This window comes from Hylobates moloch, unplaced genomic scaffold (genome assembly GCF_009828535.3).
Source record: "Hylobates moloch isolate HMO894 unplaced genomic scaffold, HMol_V3 SCAFFOLD_1, whole genome shotgun sequence".
NCBI classification, from domain to species: Eukaryota; Metazoa; Chordata; class Mammalia; order Primates; family Hylobatidae; genus Hylobates; species Hylobates moloch.
Genome location: NW_026652276.1, coordinates 70,763,789 through 70,786,339, shown reverse-complemented (window position 1 = coordinate 70,786,339; position 22,551 = coordinate 70,763,789). Strand labels below are relative to the sequence as shown.

Here is a 22,551-nt window from a genome sequence, read left to right as displayed (position 1 = left end):
CTGGGGGTAAATATTGTAGTATTAGTATTGTATTTTTATATTCATCTTGAATGGACATGTTTAGACTATAAACTTTAAAAGAGATCATTCCCTTGCTATTTTTCTTTTTTCTGGAGACAGAGTCTTGCTTGCTCTCTCTCCCTGGGTGCAGTGCAGTGGCATGATCTCCACCTCCCAGGTTCAAGTGATTCCCCTGCCTCAGCCACCGGAGTAGCTGGGATTACAGACATCTGCCACCAAGCCCAGCTAATTTTTGTATTTTTGGTAGAGACAGGGTTTCACCATGTTGGCTGGGCTAGTCTCGAACTCCTGACCTCAAGTGATCCGCCCGCCTGGTCCTCCCAAAGTGCTGGGATTACAGGCGTGAGCCACTGTGCCTAGCCCCTTGCTGTTTTTCTTTATGCCAACTTTTTTTTGTTATGAGTGTAGATATGAGAGAGAAAGGGAGAAGGAAGAAAGATACCACTAAACCTCATACTATTAGTTTAATGTTATTACTAAATTTAGCCATGGAGAGATAATTTAGTAAGTAGCTACTTTTTAAAATAAAAATGTCCCTAGTGAACATGATTGGCTATAGAAAGGTTTTGAAGAACATTTTTTATGTGATTTAAACTTTGTTGAATATTTGGATTAGTTATAAGACTGGGGAAGGTAGCATATTTTATCTCCAGTCATTTTATAAATAGATTATTAATAAAAAATTTTCTACAGAATATATTATCTGGCATAATTTTCAACAAAGGTTTTTCTCTGGGGCGGAATAGTGTCTTCTTCTTGATTAAATATCAGCTTATCTATTGTGAACTATTTGACTTCAGAGTTTTTAGCTGTCAGTAATTAAGAGTGGAGACTCAATTCTGGTCAAGATAGAACATTGTAGGGAGCAGTAAATAAATATGCTTTGAAAAACAAGCCAAATGTCATTGCTTTAATTTATTTAGCTTATGATATCTATTTGAAATTTTCAGTAATGTGAAGGCATGTGAGATTGTGTTTATCAAAGCAGCATGAGCTGATTAACAATTGAATTACCAGTTTCTCCAAATAGCTATGAACAAAGGGGTTGGCTGTTCCTTCCCAGAAAAGGTTAACACTGTATTTAGATTTAAGAATTTGTTTCCAAATTAGATCTACATCTTTTCCTTTCTTTGAGGTTCTTATTTCAAAATGATGTTTCCCTTTCTTGTTGGCAGATTTACCATTATAGTGGAACCTGTGAAGGGTTAAAGGCTTTCTGAAGATCTCATTACCGTTAGAAAATTAGGCTAAGTGCATTTCATAATCCTTAAAACATATGCCTACAAGTCCAGTATTTATTTGTAATTTGGCCTGAAAAATACAGGATACGGATGAAGGCCATGGCTTTCAAACCTTTTTTGATGGTAAACCACAGTAAAAAATCTATTTTGTATCATGACTCAGGATGGATACTTGTTTTTCTTTTCAATATAGAATGTACTCCTTGAGTATTTAGTAAATATTTTTAAATCTTAGAGGTGTAAAAACACTGGGTTTATTTTAAAAAATCAATCTATTGTTTTCCTAAAGTGGATTTTTTTTTTCTTACTAAAAACAATTGGTTTAAAGAAAAAAGAGATACAGCTAATCAAACCTCTCATAACTTTGCTGGTACTTTTTTTTTTTTTTTTAAACAGAGTCTCACCCTGTTGTTCAGGCTGGAGTACAGTGACACAAACCGTAGCTTCTACCTCCAGCCTCAAGCAATACTTTCACCTCAGCCTCCCAAGTAGCTTGGACTACAGGTTCACACTACCATAGTCATCTAATTTTTTTGTTTTTGTAGCAATGGGGACTCACCCATCTCTACAGGCTGGGTGTGCAGGCTGGTATCAAACTCCTGGCTTTAAGCGATCCTCCTGCCTTGACCTTCTAAGATGCTGGGATTACAGGCATGAGTCACCGTCCCTGCCTACTGGCAGATTCTTAATTATTTGGTAACTTGATGACTTTTTGTTAGAGATTCTTGAGAGCAAGGAGAATATATTACTTACATTTTTACCTCTGGTGCCAGCACAGGCTAGACACCTAAATTTTTGTTCCATCATTACTAGGTCATATGTCTTACCACCTGGTAAGGGCGAATTAAAAAAAGCCTTTCTGCTTTAGGACAACAACTAAATCATATTGTTTAATTATTTTTTGAGACAGGGCCTCACTCTGTTACCCAGGCTGGAATACAGTGGTGCAACCATGGCTCACTACAGCCTTGACCTCCTGGGCTCAAACAATCCTCCCACCTCAGCCTCCTGAGTAGCTGGGACTACAGCCGTGTGCCACCATGCCCAGCTAATTTTTTGTAGAGACAGAGTCTTGTTATGCTGGCCAGACTTGTCTCAAATTTCTAGGATCAAGGAATGCTTTTGCCTCAGTCCCCCAAAGTGCTGAGATTATAGGCATGGCACATCACACGCGGGCTAAAATGTTATTTTCACTTATTAATTTCTTTTTTTTTTTTAATGTAATGCTCTGAATCACATTGACAGGGAGAATAAAGGAAATGAAACTCTTACGAGAGATTAGTAGAGGATATTTAAACCTCATTATGAATAGAAGGAGCAAGGGGAAGGGAGAAATTAATATTTCAGAGAGTTAAGGTTTAAAGTAACATCTTTCAGAAGGTCAAAAAAAAAAAGTAAGGTATGAAAAATAAGTAGTTATTTAAATTTTAATATTCCAGGCCAGGAACATTTGTGTCCAGAAGGGGGCATTATTGTAATGTGGGCTATGTTTGAGTACTGAGTATCATTGATGACCTTAGAAGATACTTCACAACTTTGGGTTCCACGCATCCCAAAAGCTCGCTCCTTCTATTTCACAGTCTTCTACCAACACTCCCATTCCCTATATTCACCTTCCTTAGCTGTCTACCCTTTTCCAGGTCTTTCTTCCAGATAAAAACCCCGTCTTGCCAGAGGCTTTCTTCTACTTGAAAAATAATTCAGCTATGTGCCATCCTTTGCCCTTGAGACTTCTGTGTAGTTCTGAGTGGTTGACCCAGACTTAATGCTAATTCTAAATCTAGGTGCATTCCCAGGTCCTTTGTGGTCTAAAAATATTCTAGTTGTTTCTTCACAGGCCAGAAGCCAGCAGTGTTAATTTTATATCCTTGGAAGGCCAAGGTCTAAGCTGGCAGGAAAGGCTTTCTTGATTGCCTTTTTGTCCTGGATAAAGAGGTACAGTCTTTTTCACATTACTTACGTGATCAGTGACTGCCATGGTTTAGTGTTTTTTTTTTCTTTTCTTTTTTTCTTCTGCGACAGTTGTCAAAGAAGAGAATAGGTATCTGTGCTCTAAACTTCTAAGAAGCTGAAATTCATTAACATATTCACCTATGTTTATATTAATTCCTTTATTTTATACCATTTAAAGCCTGTTTTAGGCTGTTTTATATGCAGAACTGCGGAGTAAAGGTAATCTGATTGAATCACTGTTCTTACTAAGCAGATCATTTCTCAGATACTTGGCAAACATTAATTAGTAATGGTTTATGTTATTTTCAAGGCTGATTAGGCTTACAAACCATCCTTAAAAATGAATTCCAGAAGTGAGTCTTTTCTTACATTTGAGAACCTATGAGTTGATTAGTGTTTCTGTTTTGTTTTTGCCTCCTGAATGCATGCATTCATTTGTTCTCAGGGGTTTATTGAAGTCTGGGAATATAGTGGTATTTGCCTTCTTGCATAATTCTAGTATTCTTTGATTTTTCTAGATTAATTGGGTTAAAATGTAGCAGTCACCAAATAACACTATCATTCCCCTTTTTAAAAATTAATATTCCTCCTTTTGTAATAATTTTTTTCTAGGATTATCCCTTCTGTGGTATACATTATTTATTATTGCAAAATGTAGCTGTGGCTCAGATAATAACTAAGAGTCCTTTATAGAGTCTTTTCCATCATTTGGCTTGAAACTATATTTGGGAGAAAGAAGATAGTTCTGGGATGGAGATATTTATATAATTACAGATTTGAAGTCACTGATTTATTTTGCATTTGGCTAAGAAACTGTGATAATATGGTAGCATCACCCTTTTGATTTATTTTTTATTTCTGAAACTTTTATTTCAGAACTGGCTGTTAATGTATCTATTTATGTCTGTATAATTAGTATTTAGCCTGTTTCTGTAAAGAATTTTGATTAACATTTTTTTAAAATGTAGTCTTTAACCAAGTAAAACACTGTTGAACTTGTTCAGTGGAGTCATTGATACTTGAAATCATCAGAAAGGGGGAAGAGCATGTTAAACTGAAAAAGAATTCTCTAGTTCATCACAAATAGATTGATGGGAATTTTACTAATTTTCTTCCAACCTCTGATACATACACTTGGAAAAATTGTTTTTCTGAGTATGAAATTAGGTATGTAATTTGAAGCATACAAAATTTCTTCTTTAAAAATCTTGAAAACATTGTGGTGCCTCACTATAATTTAATAAACATTTATTTGTGTTTACAGCACAGTAGGCAAACAACTGTTATGTATTACTCTATTCCTATATCAGTTGGGACTTAGACTAGGGGAAGCCTCACAGTGAAAGATGGACAAAAAGATGAAGAAATGTAACCTAAGATAAATTAAGGGACATTAATATTCTTCTACTTTAGATAAAAATCATTTTTAGATACTTTGAATTACACATACAGCACCTAGCACAGTGCCACCTGCATGTAAACTATAGGAAGCTATCTGGTCTTATAGTTGTTTCTGACAGATTTAATCACAATATTAGAAACATTGATTATGTTTTTATAGTCCTTTGAAATTTAAGCAGTTAGCCACTGTATCTTAGGAAAGAAATATTCTAGTTGTGATTTTTTTCTTCTAATCTTATTGGTGTCAATTAGAATTTACCATTGAAAAAATAAGGATGATCAGTTTTATACTTATGTTTAAGATGTGAGCCGTCATAATATATTATACATTTTGATAGATTACCAAACCCACTATTTTTACTGCAGCGTGTAAAAACATTTAGACATAATTTTAAGGTTCAATGAATGTGACTGTCTTAAAAAACACAGACTTTTAATTACTTATTTCTTTAGTTCCTATATAACTAGGAACTTGCCTTCTTTTCAGTAGACTATTAAAAGAAGGGCTTTCAGCTCAGCATAAACTGTATTAGTCACTTAATATCATACACTGAAAAATTATTTTGAAAAGATACTTGGGATTGGGGACAGTTATGATAAAATTTAACCAGAAGATGGCAGTGGTGATCCTCCTATACTCCCTGCAACGGTAATCAAAAAGTTTTACAAATGTCATAGCATGAAATGTGCACGTTCAGCTGTTGTTATATAATGTTAAAAGTTGAGGATCTAGGGGAAAGCACTTGTTTATTTTATATACTATGAAAAATGTGTATTTTTCTATAAGAAGGGATTAAGAATATTTTGGGTGTCTGTATCTTTGTCTGTACACTTCAGTTTTTTCTGAATACTGGGGTAAGGAAGTTCCCATAAGTCTTGCCTTGTTTATTTGCATGCATCACTTTATGTTATGCATAATGTCTAGAAGGCATGCTGTTTTATGGCCTGTTTGCATTTTTCACCCAAATTGCTGGAAACTAATGAACATTTTAAAGGAGCCATTCCTTTAGCTGCAGTCATTTCTCTAAATTGACATCTTTTTTTGGGGGGGGGGGGGGGCAGTGAAATCATTTTAAACATTACTTTTTGAAAGAAAAAATTATTAGACAAAAGTTAATATTTTAAAATAAATCTTGAGAAACCAGAGATTAAATAACTTAATGAAACATATTTCAGAGTTGAATTTTGGCAGCAATTGTAAATAATATTTATAATCTGGTGACATTAAAAGTGAAAAGTTACAAGGGGGAGAAGGAATGCTCTCCTTTGAAAATTAGTGGCCACATTTGGTGATGGATGAGATGAAGATGCATCCTTCCATAATCTTGCCTTTTTAAAAAAATTATAAAGCTCAAATGCATTTTGCCAGAAAAATTGCATGAATCTTCAGCATGCATTATTAACTTTTTGTCTTTTCCCCTTTCTTTCTGCTGTTCATTTTCATTCATATATTTTTGATTTTTGGTTTGCCATTGTTCTTTTCTTTTTTGTTAATTACTTCATTAAATTATTTTTGAAACGTCATAAGCTGAGCAACCTCTCCGTGTAGTAACAGCGGATACCTGTCTATTTCACTATTTAGTCCCTCCTCCTATGTCTCCATCCTCCAAATCTGTGAGCACTCCAAGTGAAGCTGGAAGCCAAGACTCTGGAGATGGCGCTGTGGGATCTAGGTACAGTAATTTTCCTTTTAACGTTTTAATGATAGAATGCATTCAGTGCCCAAATACTGTTGATACTTTAAAGGGACTCTAAATAGTTGTGTCGAATTAGTCCTAACATTTTAAAATCAAAAATGGCATAGAAATTCTCTGTTGGACATTGGGAGAAAAAAAAGATTTTGTTTTTATTTTTTATTTTTTTTACAATATTTTAACTGTCACATTTAATTAACTTAGTACTAGATAGTCAACTGGTTTATGCTAATTATTTTCTATTAAAAATAGAGATATTAATGCATTTAGATTTTTCTGTTTAAACAAACTTTTTGTTGATTATTACATGAATGTTTTGGGTGTAAATGGTGTAAAACCTCTCTCTTGTGCTTGATTCCCCATTCAGTATTTGAAAATGTAAACAATTCTGTTAAACAGCTCAATTCTGTTATATTAAGTCATTAGTTCTGCTAATTAGGATAGAGAATAATAATGCATAAAATGTCAAGAGTAAGGAATAACTGCTAAGGACAACATTGAGAATGTTTACTGTCGAGCATTCCTGAACTTGCATCTTCCTTGTAAAATTACATTTCGTGTTTGTTTTAGGATCCTGCATACATGTTGGGACTTGCTTTTCAAAAGTTCTGTAAGATTTCAGCTTTCTTTCAAAGATCATGTTGGGAAAAGTATTACTACTTATTCCTCTTTATCACACACACACACACAAAATAGTGAGTATTAAATGGTATCATACTTTTTGACTTCTGAAATGAAATTAAACATAGGTAGTCAAAATCCACAAAATCCACAGAAAACATAGGTAGTCAAAATTACGAATGCTTATTTTGGGCCAGGAAGTTGCGTGTCCTCACCAAGAAAATCTCTTAACACACCTTTTAATAAGACATAAACGGTTAGAAGTTTTATGCTTTTTGTGCCTGAGTCCCTCTAGTTGAAGTTACAAACCAGTAATAAATATCTAAAAGACAGGGCAAGAAAAAAAAAAGCAAGGTGGCTGGATGATCTGTAAACTCAATACTTCAATCAGCTCTTGAATAATCAGGTTATCATTAACAATTAAAAGGCACATAAAGCTTGCCAGCTTGAATTTGAGTAGTGCTTTCCAAATAGAACCAAAAGTGCAAATCTAAGCTATACTATCTTTGGAGGTAAATGATATAACTCTTTCGTTTAAGAAAAATCAAAATTTTCTTTTTAGAAATAATGTTATTACCTTATAAAATAGTATGTATTACAGAATAAAGACAATTTATCTAGTGTAAATTCATTTTTATAGGGTAAAAATTTTTTTCATATTTTGTACTTCTATATTTTTATACAAATATGTCATTATTCCTTTATTTTTTTTTTTTTTTTTGCAGACAGGGTCTCTGTCACCCAGACTGGAGTGCAGTGGCGCAATCTTGGCTCACTGCAACCTCTGCCTCCTAGGCTCAAACGATCCTCCCACATCAGCCTCCTGAGTAGCTGGGACTGCAGGCACGCGCCACCATGCCTGGCTAATTTTTGTATTTTTTGTAGAGACAGGGTTTTGCCATATTGCCCAGGCTGGACTCGAATTCCCAGACTCAAGTGATCCACCCATCTTGGCCTCCCAAAGTGCTGGGATTATAGGCATGAGCCACTGCACCCAGCCACTATTCCTTTAGATAATTAATAATCAACTGGCATTTTTAAGTGAAAGTGTTTTTTTTTTCCCTTCTACAGCATCACCATAGTAAAAATATTTCCCAAGATAAAAAATTACTATATTTATTAAATGTCTTTATTTGATATTATACATTATTTTTATGTAGATACTATACTGTGTACATTATGACTCATCGTTCCTGATTTTGAATAGTAGATTATTTTAATTCAGTGTCAGCACGTTTGCTTTCAAAAGTACTTTGACACTTAAGTTTTTTAAATTAATGTGAATTAAAGCATGTCCCCATGAGTTTTATGGACAACCCAGAGATTATTAGAGACCTTTTAGAATATTGTAAATTAATACAGGGAGTAATAATGGTAAGAAAAATATTTATTCGTGTATAGAACAAATATTCATTAAGTTACAAACTTTATTAAATACTATGGTTTACCACAGAAGATAAAACATTCATGGTCCTTGCTTTCATAGAATTTACATTGTAGTGATTACATCATTAATTTAAAGATACTGTTGACTTTATTGAAAAGCCCTAAGGGTAGTGTGCTAACCTGTGTTTAGTGTGAAGTGTAGTTTTAATGATAAATTGTAAAACACAAAAACAAATAGTTAATATTTTTAAAAGTATTTGTTCTTGTTAGATAATGAATACAAAATTGGTTTCTTGTGAGTTTAACAGAGAGAAAAACCCTCTTTTTGAGTGAGGTGACCTTACATCTTTTTTTTTTTCTTTGAAATGGCATTTCCTTCTCGTTGCCCAGGCTGGAGTGCAGTGGCACGATCTTGGCTCACTGCAACCTCCACCTCCCAGGTTCAAGCGATTCTCCTGCTTCAGCCTCCCAAGTAACTGGGATTACAAGCATGCACCACCGCACCCAGCTAATTTTGTATTTTTAGTAAAGACAGGGTTTCACCATGTTGGCCAGGCTGGTCTCGAACTCCTGACCTCAGGTGATCCACCCACCTCAGCCTCCCAAAGTGCTGGGGTTGCAGGCTTGAGCCACTGCACCCAGCCACATCTTTTTAACCTTAATATGTACATTGTCTCCTTCAAGAGCACAGACTCACTTGGAAACATTAATTTTCAAGAGGGCTGAATATATTCATTTTTATGTATACACACACACACAATAATAGAAAATGATGGATTCTACTAAATCATATCCAGCTTTCATAGAGGTAATTAATATTGTGATGGTGATATTGGCAGTGAAATAATGCATTTCTAAATATGTGACATTTAAAAAGAGTGCTGAGATCTGAGAATGAAACCTAATGAACTCATATTGAGCAAACACGATGTTAATGTAAGAATAAAGACAATTAGAAGAAATATAAAAGGCAAATGCATGAAGACATGTGAGATGTGTGCATGCACCTGTACGTGCAACTTCAGTTGGCCAAGACGGTCTAAGATTAGTACACTCAGGGAGTAGGAATAGATAAGACATTATAAAATATGCTATCTAAACATGTTTAAATCACTCTAAGTGCCAAGAATTTCTGTTGGGACTGGTGGTAATTTATGAATAAATATAAAAGGCCATGAGAAATGATCTCTCTCTAACTTTGCAGATTAGGAAGCTGCATTACATTTGTTATCTCAAAAATTTAGGAACAATTACTTGGTGGGGTAATCCAGGCCTCTTCTTCCTTTTTTCTTTTTTTTTTTTTTTTTTTTTCTTTTTTGAGTCAGAGTCTTGCTCTGTTGTCCAGGCTGGGGTGCAATGGCATGATCTCAGCTCACTTCAATCTTTGCCTCCTGGATTCAAGCAATTCCCCTGCCTCAGTCTCCCCAGTAGCTGGGATTACAGGTGTGTGTCACCATACCCAGCTACCTTTTTTTTTTTTTAATCCTTTTAAGTTCTAGGGTACACGTGCACACGTGCAGGTTTGTTACATATGTATACTTGTGCCATGTTGGTGTGCTGCACCCATTAACTCGTCATTTACATTAGGTATGTCTCCTAATGCTATCCCTCCCCCCTCCCCCCACCCCACGACAGGCCCCAGTGTGTGATGTTCCCCTTCCTATGTCCAAGTGTTCTCATTGTTCAGTTCCCACCCGTGAGTGAGAACATGTGGTGTTTGGTTTTTTGTCCTTGCAATAGTTTGCTGAGAATGATGGTTTCCAGCTGCTTTTTGATTTTTTTGTAGAGACGGGGTTTCATCATGTTGGCCAGGCTGGTCTCGAACTCCTGACCTCAAGTGATCTGCCCACCTCGGCCTCCCAAAGTGCCAGGATGACCGGTGTGAGCCACCACGCCTGGCCCGTTTTTCCATTTTTGATCAGTTTACTTCTCAAGCTTTGTACTTGGAATTGTACTCTATATGCCTGAAGATGCCCCTAGTAAATGTAATCATATACATGTGTGTCCAGTGCATTTTCAGTACTGGCTGTATTTTGAGGTACAGTCTTGATTTTAGACTAAAATGACATCCTCAACAAGGAATTATATGTCGTTGATAACAGAGCTCTTACATAATGTAAATGACAGAACATTCCTTGGAGACCATCTCATAGAACTTTTGATTTAACAAAGCCTAAGCTTGTTGCTATTCATTGCTTAGTACAAAGTAGATCTTCACTCTGGCTGCTTCCTACATTGCATACACATAACCTTGTTTAAATTCCAAGATCTTTCTTTATATTTTTTAAATGAAGGATTTCTCTAGATTAATTTATTATTATTTTTCTTGATAAATTATATAGGCTGGTAGAGAAACCATTAAAACCATTGTTGTATTAAAACATTGTAGCAACTAAAACTAGTTATACATTATAACGTCTTACATAAGTGAAAAATATATTTGACAAAAATGGTAATACTAAATGTATTATGCTTAACTTTTTTTAGTGGGGACTATGAGCATTATACAGTACCATACATAATTATCTTATATATTGCTAACCTATATAAATGCCAATATGATAAAGTACCTTTTGTTATATTAGTAACTAAGTTTGGCTTAAGTGGAAAAGATCCTCTGTAAGTTACTTAGCCAGCAGGGGATGCTAAAACTTATCACTGAATATTTAGGATTGACATTTGAACATAAGATATTTTTCCAGGGAAAAATCTATTTTTTCCTAGAGACAGAAATCTTTAGTTGTTTTCTTCAAGCAGATGATATGTAAGCCCAAGGCAGTGCTTAACCCATAAATTACAGAAGGGTCACATTTTGGAAACTTTAGCTATTTTGTATCCCAGTGGGATAGTCTTTGGTTTTATTACCAAAAGGCTTATGTGTTGACTCATTTCCTTTACCAGTATGACAATTTCCTGCACACATGTAATGCTTTGGGGAAGATTAGAATATGTTAACTAAGATGTTTAAATGTGTTTGTTTTCATTAGGAATCTTAAAATTTCAACCATTTTATAGCCTAGCTTGTTATCCATAAATAATTACTTGGGTTGTCTGACTTTAGTTGTTCTAAAGCAGATCTATTATTATACAATATTAGTTTCCCATAATCTGCAAATAATGTCTTTTAACTATTCTGGGTTGTATGCTTGCATCTTTAACCATAGGAAGCCTATTGCATGCACTAGATGATTGAGTGACCTGGTGGATTTCTTGTTTTGTTTTTTGATTTTTTTTTAATACTAACCAGAACATGTGTTTTTTAATTGTGAATAGTACTTTAGCTTTAGCTATTCATAGAATGTATTTGCTTGACTAACCTATGGCCTTTTTTGCTAATGCTTCATGGTTGTCCTACAACCATTTAGGACGCTGCATTGGGATACAGATCCATCAGTTCTTCAGCTTCACTCAGATTCCGATTTGGGGTATTGAATAGATTTTTTACCTTCCCTGTTTTATAATGAATTTGATTCTTTGTGAAACTGTCCTAATTTTATTTTGCTTAAGTTTATAATATTGTATCATGTAGTAAGGACAAGAGTTATAGTTTACTGTGACACCTCATTTATCCAGTATCTTTAGTGAAAGAATATTCTATGTGATGTTCTAGGTACCCTAAGTCCATTTAAGTGTCCAAACGTTTAAAATTATTTCTACATTTTTAATACAAGTTTTCTAAGATGTATTAAAAAACTTCTCAGACTTTTTCTGATATTCTACTTGTAATTGAACCTTTTCAGGGTTACTCGATATGAATATTAATTTATTTTTCTGTATTAAAATTCACTGATGATTTCTAAGATTTTAAGAATAACGGAGATGCTGGTCCTTACACTGTTCATTCATTCATTACTATTTATTCATGAATCTAGAATAAAACTATTCATGAATCTAGAATAAATAAATGAGTGAATGAGTGGATTAATAGATTATTCAAAGAATGTATGAATGAATATTCTTAATACAATTGTCATTGAGCCCCTAGGTTAAAGAAATAAATTCTTTCTTCCTTTTTGTTTTGTTTTTTGGCATATTTTCTTAGCGAAACGTTAGAAAACTAATGCTTTATAGTTTCTGTATGTCTTTTTTTTTTTTTTTTTTTTGAGACGGAGTCTCGCTCTGTCGCCCAGGATGGAGTGCAGTGGCGCAATCTCGGCTCACTGCAAGCTCCGCCTCCCGGGTTCACGCCATTCTCCTGCCTCAGCCTCTCCGAGTAGCTGGGACTACAGGCGCCCGCCACCACGCCCGGCTAATTTTTTATATTTTTAGTAGAGACGGGGTTTCACCGTGGTCTCGATCTCCTGACCTCGTGATTCGCCCGCCTCGGCCTCCCAAAGTGCTGGGATTACAAGCGTGAGCCACCGCGCCCGGCCCCGTATGTCTTTTTTTTTTTAGAGTTTTAAAACTTGTTCTTTTAGAAGTTAGTGTTGTAAGCTGTATGTATGGCTTTTTAATTTTGTTGACATAGAGATAAGATTATTCATCCATTCATTCATTCAATTATTTATTCTAGATTCTAATGCAAATTATAAATGTTTGCTGCTGCCATTTTACCTGACTCAGATAGCCCTTTTCCCCTGATAATTTACAGCTTCGAAAACATATGAATATACCTTTTGGATTGTGTCTAAAGGTAAATAAGCCTTGATTTGAGGCATGTAAGAAAAATACATGAGTTTCTTGTACATGAACTGGAAGCCCTCTGTATTGGCCACACTGAGGCTTCCCCCTCTTGCCTCCCATTGCTTCCTTATTTTCAGTAAAAGTGGCTTTTGGATAAGTGAGGTATTACTTCCCTACCCACCTCCTCCTATAAAATCTTGGAATATTTTGTTTGTTTAGTATTATGTTTTTTTCTGTTAGACTCTGTATGCATTCAAGTTGGTAATTGGTTCCTAATATTGTTGGCTTGATGATTTTTTTCCAGCTATGTGAGTGATTTACTTTTTATATAATTTGCATCTTAAAAATCAGAATATAAAGTTTCTTATTTCAAATTTTATTCTTAGACTTCTAGATTACTTCAGATTATTTAAATTGTCCACTTAATTCTTTGACTATACTTTTTTTTTCCCTTTTTTATTTCTAAACTAGAAAAGACATTAAAAAATTGTTATGGCCCACATTTTGGAACATTAATTTTTAAAATGTACTAATTTTATTATACTTCATACTTTCTAATACTTTATTATGCTTTATTAGATTGTATAGGACTTGGATTTAGTTACTAAGTAGAACTGAAAAGAATATTTATATAAGAAAAAAGTTATATTACCAGTGATAGCCTGCTTTATATTCTGAAAGTTGCAGCAGTGTCTTTATTGTATATCCTTTTAAGGCAGCTTCATCACTGAGAACTTTTTTGGGAGTCTGGAAGCATACTTTATTTGGTTTAGAATTTAAACATCTAATAAAACCAATAAAAGATCTTCCAGATAGCTAATAAAATATATTTTTCTTTTGGTTCATTTTCCTCAGCCACAGCTCTCTTCCATTGTCAAAAAAGAATGTATACCCTGTATTTAACTTAAACAGAAGTGACTTTAGTAGATTTATGGTATTCAAAAGATCTGTCACTTTAGTCTAAGTGTAGAATATCTGGACCTTAGTTTGTCCATATATGAATGAAGGACAGTATTGATCATGCAGAGATTAGAGATTTAAAAGTTTTAAATATTTCATTTTAAAGTCCAAATTGATGGAATAATTCTCAATTTCTGCCAAATATAAGTAGAAAAAAAGCTTTCAACAGAAACCTGTTTTTCAGTCATAAAGCTGAATTCTCCTAGTGGCGCGATCAGCTAAATGTGGTCTGAGTGATCACCAGTCCGATTCTTAAAAAAAGTCCAGAAAGAACCATATCCCAGCTGAAACCAGTTCTTACAACCACCTTATTCAGTGGTCCACTCCGAAGTTCCTACTCTCTTACTTCATTATTGCCCGCACATTTGTTCTAAAAAATGAAATTACTTGCCTTTTTAAAATGAAAAATAAAAACACTGAATGATTCAGAAATACCTTTTGCTTTTGCTACCTTCTCATTCTTTTGCTAAAATAAAGCCAAGTTATTGTTCATCTAAAATTTCTTGAATAAAATGGATTGAAATTACAATGTTGGGTGCAAATGACTGTTTAATTCTTAATTTTTGAAAATAACATGGTTTGATGTAGTTCAAATGTATTTGTATTTACTTAATTTAGACGAGGACCTATTAAACTTGGAATGGCTAAAATCACACAAGTCGACTTTCCTCCTCGAGAAATTGTTACATACACAAAGGAAACTCAGACTCCAGTTATGGCTCAACCCAAAGAAGGTGAATATCTATCCTTAGTATAATTGTCATTGAGCACCTGTGTTAAATACATAGATTCTTCTTTTCTTCCTTTGATTTTTGTTTTATTTCTTTTTTGCTTTTGTGTTTGGCATATTTTCTTAGGGAAACATGAGAAAACTAATGCTTTACAGTTTCTGTATTTATGTCTTCATTTTTTGGAGTTTTAAAACTTATTAGACGTTAACGTTGTAAGCTGTATGTGTGGTTTCTTAATTTTGTTGACATAAATTTAAGTATTTCAGCCCTTATTTTGTCATTAATGTATACTGCTTTTGGAAGCCAAAAAGCTTAAGAATGTTCTATTTCTGGCCGGGCGCGGTGGCTCACGCTTGTAATCCCAGCACTTTGGGAGGCCAAGGCGGGCGGATCACGAGGTCAGGAGATCGAGACCACGGTGAAACCCCGTCTCTACTAAAAATACAAAAAAATTAGCCGGGCGTGGTGGCGGGCGCCTGTAGTCCCAGCTACTCGGAGAGGCTGAGGCAGGAGAATGGCGTGAACCCGGGAGGCGGAGCTTGCAGTGAGCCGAGATCGCGCCACCGCACTCCAGCCTGGGTGACAGAGCCAGACTCCGTCTCAAAAAAAAAAAAAAAAAAAAAAGAATGTTCTATTTCTGTCATTGAGCATAATTCTTCCCCCAAAAGAGAGTGGGTCCCATAGTAAACAAAGTCATGGAAATTATTTCTGAATAGCATACTGTACCCTGATGTTATTCATACTAATGAACAAATCTAGACTTAATTCTTAAATTTTCTCTTTTATGATATAGGGGCTCTATTTTGTTGATTAGTTAGTAGCCTGTAATTTGTGTATGATATGGGGACGTATGCACAGACCTATTGAATGTGGAGACCCTTTGGTTCTTAAACCAGAAAGCATTACAAATAGCTAACGATTCAAGCATAAAGTACTATGATCTCATTTTCCCAGTGAGGCTAATGAATTTATATTGTACAAAAAAAAAGATTTATGTGAGATCCCTAATACACTTCACAGTGTCTTATCTGAAGCTTTTGGGGCCACATATATATTAGAATTCCAAATTTTTCAGATTATATAAAAGTAATAAAATATATGTATCATATGTTAACACTCTAGTAGTATTTTGGGCGTTAATATTTTGGCAGCAAAGCATATGAACATGCTAAGTGAGATAAGTAATGATTATAAATAGCTTTACCTCTGACTTTACCATGTCAGAGTTTACCACCACATGAGTTATGGATTTTAGAGCTGTTAACAATTTTGGAATAGAAATTTTATCAAATGTTTAAATTAATGTATTTTTAAATTTTTAATTAAATTACCATGTTTCTCCATTAAGGAAAAACAAAAGTTGTATTCATTGCAGAAAGCCAGGAAATACAGGTAAGCAAAAGTGAGAAGAAATCCTTGAAATCCCTGTCTACTACCAAAGAAAATCTTTAAATTTTCATATTTGCCTAAACCTAAAAAAAGTTAGGATTGTGGCCGGACGCAGTGGCTCACACCCGTGCTAGCACTTTGGGAGGCCAAGGCAGGTAGATTGCTTAAGATCAGGAGTTCAAGACCAGCCTGACCAACATGGTGAAACCTTGTCTCTACTAAAACCACAAAAATTAGCCGGGCGTGGTGGTGGGTGCCTGTAATCCCAACTACTCTGGAGGCTGAGGCAGAAGAATTGCTTGAATCCGGGAGGCAGAGGTTACAGTGAGCCAAGATTGCGCCACTGCACTCCAGCCTGGGTGACAGAGCGAGACTCTGTTTAAAAAAAAAAAAAAAGAAAATTAGGATTGTAACTATTTACAACCTTTTGACTTAATAGTAGATCATCACAGACACTTTTAACTACTCTCCTTTTGCTGCCCTCTGAGGATGGAAATGAAATAAATACATTAAACTTTTCCTTTCACTCTTCTCAAAAGGAGGCAACATTATGATACATATAATTACACTTTCAAAATTTTGAGGAAATCGGTATAACATTTTTGTTCAAGTATTTTTTTTTTTTTTTTGAGATGGAGTCTTGCTCTGACACCCAGGCTGGAGTGCAGTGGCGCCATCTTGGCTCAGTTCTCCCACCTCAGCTTCCTGAGTAGCTGGGATTACAGGTGCCTGCCACCATGCCCAGCTAATTTTTTGTATTTTTAGTAAAGATGGGGTTTCACCATGTTGGCCAGGCTGGTCTCGAACTCTTGACCTCAGGTGATCCACCCACCTTGGCCTCCCAAAGTGCTGGGATTACAGGTGTGAGCCACTGTGCCTGGCCATGTCCAAGTACTTTTTACTTGACCATGTAAATGTTCTGTGTGTTCATTGTTTTCATTCCTGCTGTTCCATTGGTTGGTAAGATAGCTTTTGTAGATGCAAGATCTTCATCCTAACAGAAGAAAAACACTGATGGTAAACTTGATTGAGACACAAGCAACTTATTTTAAAAAGAAAGGAAAGAAAGTGTGGAGCTTTCAGTATGAGAATACTAATACTGCAGGATTCTGTAATTTCTAGAAAATATTTTATTAACAAGTATATTAATTTGGTGAGTATTATTATGTCTGCCTTTTAGGAGCTACATTAGTAGATACGTTAACTCAGAAAGTGAGCAGAATAGCCAAAATGAACGCACAGTGACTCATTTAAAAAAATTAATTAGGCCTTTTTCTTCATCTGATAATTTGGAGATTGTATTTTTAGTTACACTATCATACTTATGGTACAATGCATTTTGGATTTTTTTCAAATATAAACTATTCTGAAACTATTTTGAGTAATGCCTATTATATCTATAGTTATATCCAGTTTAAGTGAAGACTTTTTTTTTCTTTTTTCTTTTTTTTTTTTTTTGACAGAGTCTCGCTTTGTCTCCCAGGCTGGAATGCAGTGGTGCCATCTCAGCTCACTGCAACTTCCACCTCCCAGGTTCAAGTGATTCTCCTGCCTCAGCCTCCTGAGTAGCAGTGACTACAGGCGTGTGCCACCATTGCCAGCTAATCTTTGTATTTTTGGTAGAGATGGGGATCTCACCATGTTGGCCAGGCTGATCTCAAACTCCTAGCCTTAAGTGATCCGCCCGCCTTGGCCTCCCAAAGTGTTGGGATTACAGGCATAAGCCACCACATCCAGCCAAGATTTTCATTTTTTTCAACTATTTTCATTTTTTAAAAATAGTTTTTTCTAATTACTGTAGTGGTATATTATAGAGAACTTAGAAGTACAGAAAGGATATAGAGAGGAAATGTCTTTGATACTGCTGTGTACAACCCATTGTTAATATTTTGGTTCCAATGAATATGTCTCCAAACTTCTTTTTTTTTTTCTTTGAGACAGAGTCTTGCTCTGTGGCCCAGGCTGGAGTGCAGTGGCGTGATCTCAGCTCACTGCAAGCTCCGTCTCCCAGGTTCACGCCATTCTCCTGCCTCAGCCTCCCAAGTAGCTAGGACTACAGGCACCTGCCACCATGCCTGGCTAATTGTTTTGTATTTTTAGTAGAGACGGGGTTTCACCATGTTAGCCAGGATGGTCTCGATCTCCTGACCTCGTGATCCGCCCACCTCAGCCTCCCAAAGTGCTGGGATTACAGGCTTGAGCCACCGCACCTGGCCGTCTCCAAACTTCTTATTTAAATTGGTGACTAAAGATTATAACACCAAGAAGTGCCTACCACTTATCAGGCATAGTGTGAGACACTTTGCATAATCTGTAATGCTGTCACCAAAACCCTGAAAGTTAGGTATTGGTTTTGTTTACACACAAGCTGAAACTGAAAGAGGTAGTTTATCAAGCATCACATAGCTAGTAGCTGTGATTGTAAACCAAATGTGACTGATTCTAAGGTGTGCTTTCTCTCGCCACTGAAGTAGCAGCTCATGTTTTTATAATAGTAACCTATAGTAAGTAGTTTAGTTATATTATCTAGCACTGATTCTAAGTTGTGCTTTCTCTCACCACTGAAGTAGCAACTCATGTTTTTATAACAGTAACCTATAGTAAGTAGTTTAGTTATATTATCTAGCACTGATTCTACAAGCTTATTGAGTATTTGCTCTATGTAAAGGCACTAGATTATCCTTTCTTTGGATTTATTGTCCTTTAGTTACAGGTTGAGGTATATAAGTGAAGGAGAAGGGGAAAAAAAGCATCCTGATACCATGGAGCTATCCTTACCCTTTGGAAATAGTTATAAAAATGAGATATTTGGGCAGTATCCTTTGGGGAAAAAAAAGATAATTTCTATATCATTACAGTTATTTTCATGTCTGGAGCTCTTACATTAAGTTTCTTTTCCTAAAGTGTGTAAGTTTTATAAAGAAGGAAAGAGAAAAACCTTAAAATTAAGATTTTATAATGGAAACACTGTGTGCTTAACTGTTCTTGTGCTTACCCCTCACTTTAATACAGTGGTTCTCAAACTTTGCCTGGTTGGTTCCCATTTAAGAATTACGTAATGAATTCCAAAACTCACCATAAAACAAAACTGGTGAAATCCCAATTGGAGTGTAACAGACAGCAAATTAAACTTCGGTAGGCAGTAAAATCCATGCAGAAGTAATGTGACTTACCAAATTGAAGGTAAAAATTGGTTGTAGACTTAACTCTTATCTTTCTTTTGTATTCTTTTTTTTAAATAAAAATGGCCAAGCCTATTCCTTTAAAAAAGCAGTTTTTATTCTGCCTTGTTTTTCTTTTTCCCTCTTCTGGCCGCCTTCTTGCTTTCCAGTTTACTCTGTAAGTTGGTAGCACTGTTTCTGAACTGCGGTGCTTTGCTGTCTTAAAGCGCCTACTGTGAATGAAATTGACTAGCACCACGTGACTTCAGTCGATTTTTCTTCTCAGCAGGTGAAAAGCTTCTCTTGGCAGGAACGTGGTGCCCACAGATACACTCCTGGAAAAGTTTTAACTCCTTTGAAAAAATGGCATTATTTTTTCTTATTCACTTCTTCTGTGTGGATTTTTTTTTTGCTATTTTTTGAAAGATTATTAAAGGAAAAAGAAATCCTGAAGGTTACCTAATCTAATCAGCTTGTTTACCTCTGAGGAAACTGAGGTTCAGGGAGATTAATTGGTGAGTCTAAGTCCACCATCAGAGAATATCGGGCATACATCCAGAAACTGGCACTTGATTTCTAGTGGAGTGCCATTTCTCTTATTCCATTCCACTTTCTTATCTGTGAAGGAGTTTATAATTACTGTTGGTATTGGCTTAGGAGCCAGATATGTTTTCTTCAATACCTGTTGATTAGCTTTATTGTATGTAGAATATTAATATATGTGAATATCTTGTAATCACTTATTGCATGATCTTAACATTTGGAATTCACTCCCAGAAGACCAATTTTGTATGCCTTCTGGTTAATACATCGCCCTTATCTAAAATGGATTTTTCTGTAATCCCAGCACGTTGGGAGGCCGAGGTGGGGCAGATCACCAGAGGTCAGAAGTTTGAGACCAGCTTGGCCAACATGGTGAAACCCCATCTCTACTGAAAATACAAAAATTAGCCAGGTGTGGTGGCACACACTTGTAATCCCAGCTACTTGGGAGGCTGAGGCAGAATTGCTTGAACCCAGGAGGCAGAGGTTGCATTGAGCCAAGATTGTGCCATTGCATTCAAGCCTGGGCGACAGAGTGAGACTATGTCTCAAATAAATTAATTAAATGGATTTTTAAAAGATCCTAGAATGAATAACACATTTAATAAATTAGTTTTAACCCTCAGAGGACCTATAAGAATATAAACAAAATTGAAAATTGAAGCATTTGTTCTTAATCTTGATCGAAAGACTTTAATCAGCATATCTGAAACCCTGGCCTCAGAAAAATATTTGATGAGATCACAGATAACAAGACCTATGTAAGGGTGCTAATACTGCCAAAATAAAACCCAAATTTTATATAAAAAGGACTGTGACTGGTCAAGGTGGTGTGCACCTGTAGTCCCAGGTACTCAGGAGGCTGAGACAGGAGGATCACTAGAGCCCAGGAGTTTGAGGCCAGCCTAGGCACATAGCAAGACCCCATCTCTTAAAAAAAAAAAAAAAAAAACTACAGAGAGACAAATTTTGTGTTAAAGGAAGTGGTATAATTAAACTATTAGTCTTTTCTTATTTTCCTGCCAAGTTAGCATTACATCTATATTGAAATCGTTAATGATTAAAAAGTCAGCTGTGTATTTTTCCTTTGTTGAAGAGCCAAAGAAACCCAAGTGACCTTGCATCTTATTCTAGATGGTGTAAAAAAAGAAAAGGAATGGATTCCATTGATACATTCATAAAACTTTGTCCCAATGAAGATTCTCTTTAATATGCATTTGATTTTAAAGAGTAAGGTATAAGAAGATGAAATGATGGACAAATGGATTGAAATAGAGTGATTCAGAAATGAAGCTGACCCAGAAAAGAAGGGATTTTTTGAAAATATTAAAGGAAAATCATTCCTGTGTAATCTGTATTTTTAAACTAATGATTAAAGCATTTTTCTCTAATATTTTCATAGACGTTTGTGAAGTTATTCATAAGTTGAATTTTTATAAGTCAAATCATATTTTTATATGCAGCAAATGTCCTGACTTTTCAAACTCAGTGTCAGCTTCCTTTATACCAGGAATAATCAGACTACCTTGTAAGTTAGGAATTTTTCATAGGATATTAAATTATCTTAAAATGGGATGCACCGGTACAATAAAACTACATAGTAAATTGATAGACAACAAACATATTTCCTAAACAACAGTGCACTAATGATGGGATTTGTTTTTCACTTCATATTGAGATTTAATCATTAAAATTGATAGATTCATAAGTAGCAATGTTTGTTCAGTAAGGATTTTCTGAGATACTGTATATTACCTTTTAAATGTCTTGTAATATTTTAAAATAATTCAAAGTATGCTTTGTGGCATACTCTTAGTTTAGCTTAAAGGTATCTTAAATGTAAAATGTATCTTAAATGTACTATGAGGTACAGATGAGAAAACTTGCTCTGAAGGCTCCTTCCTTCAGTTTAACAAAAGCCACCCATTTCACAGATGATTTAACTTTGATTAACTTACTCCATTGTAACAGATTATTCCAACAACTGGAATTTCATTCTTTGGTGTTATTTCTAGGTGCAGCTTAATTTACAAAACAGCTTTTCTTTCTGTCTCACCAAAATACATCACAATTTTGATGTTAACTCAAGGTAGAAATTCAGTGGTTCATTAAACCTAGTTTTAGCATTCATTGACAAGAGATTTGTCATTTTAAAAGTAACTGCTACTTTTATGCACTCTTTACTGCTCAGTTTATAACCTTAGATTCCTTGTCAGAGAAAGCATGGAGTTAACCACTTAGCATATTGTAATGAATATTCATCAATAAATTGATGTGACATGGCAGCCCCATTTTTCAGTCTTCCTGCTCTGTTACAGTCTTTTCCAGTTTTAAATATAGCTCATCATGTAATAAGAACTAGCTTAGAAAATCTTCAGAACTGTAATTTTATATTTTTGGCCATGTTAATAGTCCTTTGGTAGCTATCATATTAGCTTATAACAAGAAAAGCATATTTGTTTCAGAAGGACATTCTTTAATATGATGTTACTGATGTTAGGCATTTTTGCCAAATATTTGGTAAATTTGATAATTATTTAAGATCAACCTTATAGCAAAAAGATTGCATTTTACAGTTTTTCAGAACAGCATTATCATTTGTTTTTATGTTCCTTGAAATTTATTTAATCATTTTTATGAAGCTTAAGTACCAATGATAGTTTTAAAATCTGGTTTTAATCCATGTAGAAAGGGAGGGTATGTACTTTAATTCTAAAATAAAACCCTGAGAGCATGTATTTAAATAGTTGATACTCATGATTCAGCTACAACTGAAATAACTTATATGGACAAATAGGCATGGCAAATGCTGTATAGTACACAGATA

At 35.0% G+C, this 22,551-nt stretch overlaps 1 protein-coding gene across 10 annotated transcripts in view; it reads left to right on the top strand.

Annotated features, from left to right (window-relative positions):
* DYNC1I2 (dynein cytoplasmic 1 intermediate chain 2) overlaps positions 1-22,551 on the top strand; it is a 61,695-nt gene that overhangs the window by 13,598 nt on the left and 25,546 nt on the right. For 4 of the 10 annotated variants that reach the window (XM_032755379.2, XM_032755377.2, XM_058441190.1 and 1 more), the window contains exons 4-6: positions 6,145-6,289; positions 11,683-11,742; positions 14,519-14,634. In XM_032755379.2, the coding sequence (XP_032611270.1) occupies positions 6,145-6,289; positions 11,683-11,742; positions 14,519-14,634 (321 nt within the window). The remainder of the gene's footprint in view (positions 1-6,144; positions 6,290-11,682; positions 11,743-14,518; positions 14,635-22,551) is intronic. The other 6 variants (XM_058441201.1, XM_058441196.1, XM_058441211.1 and 3 more) reach the window with 3 other exon arrangements.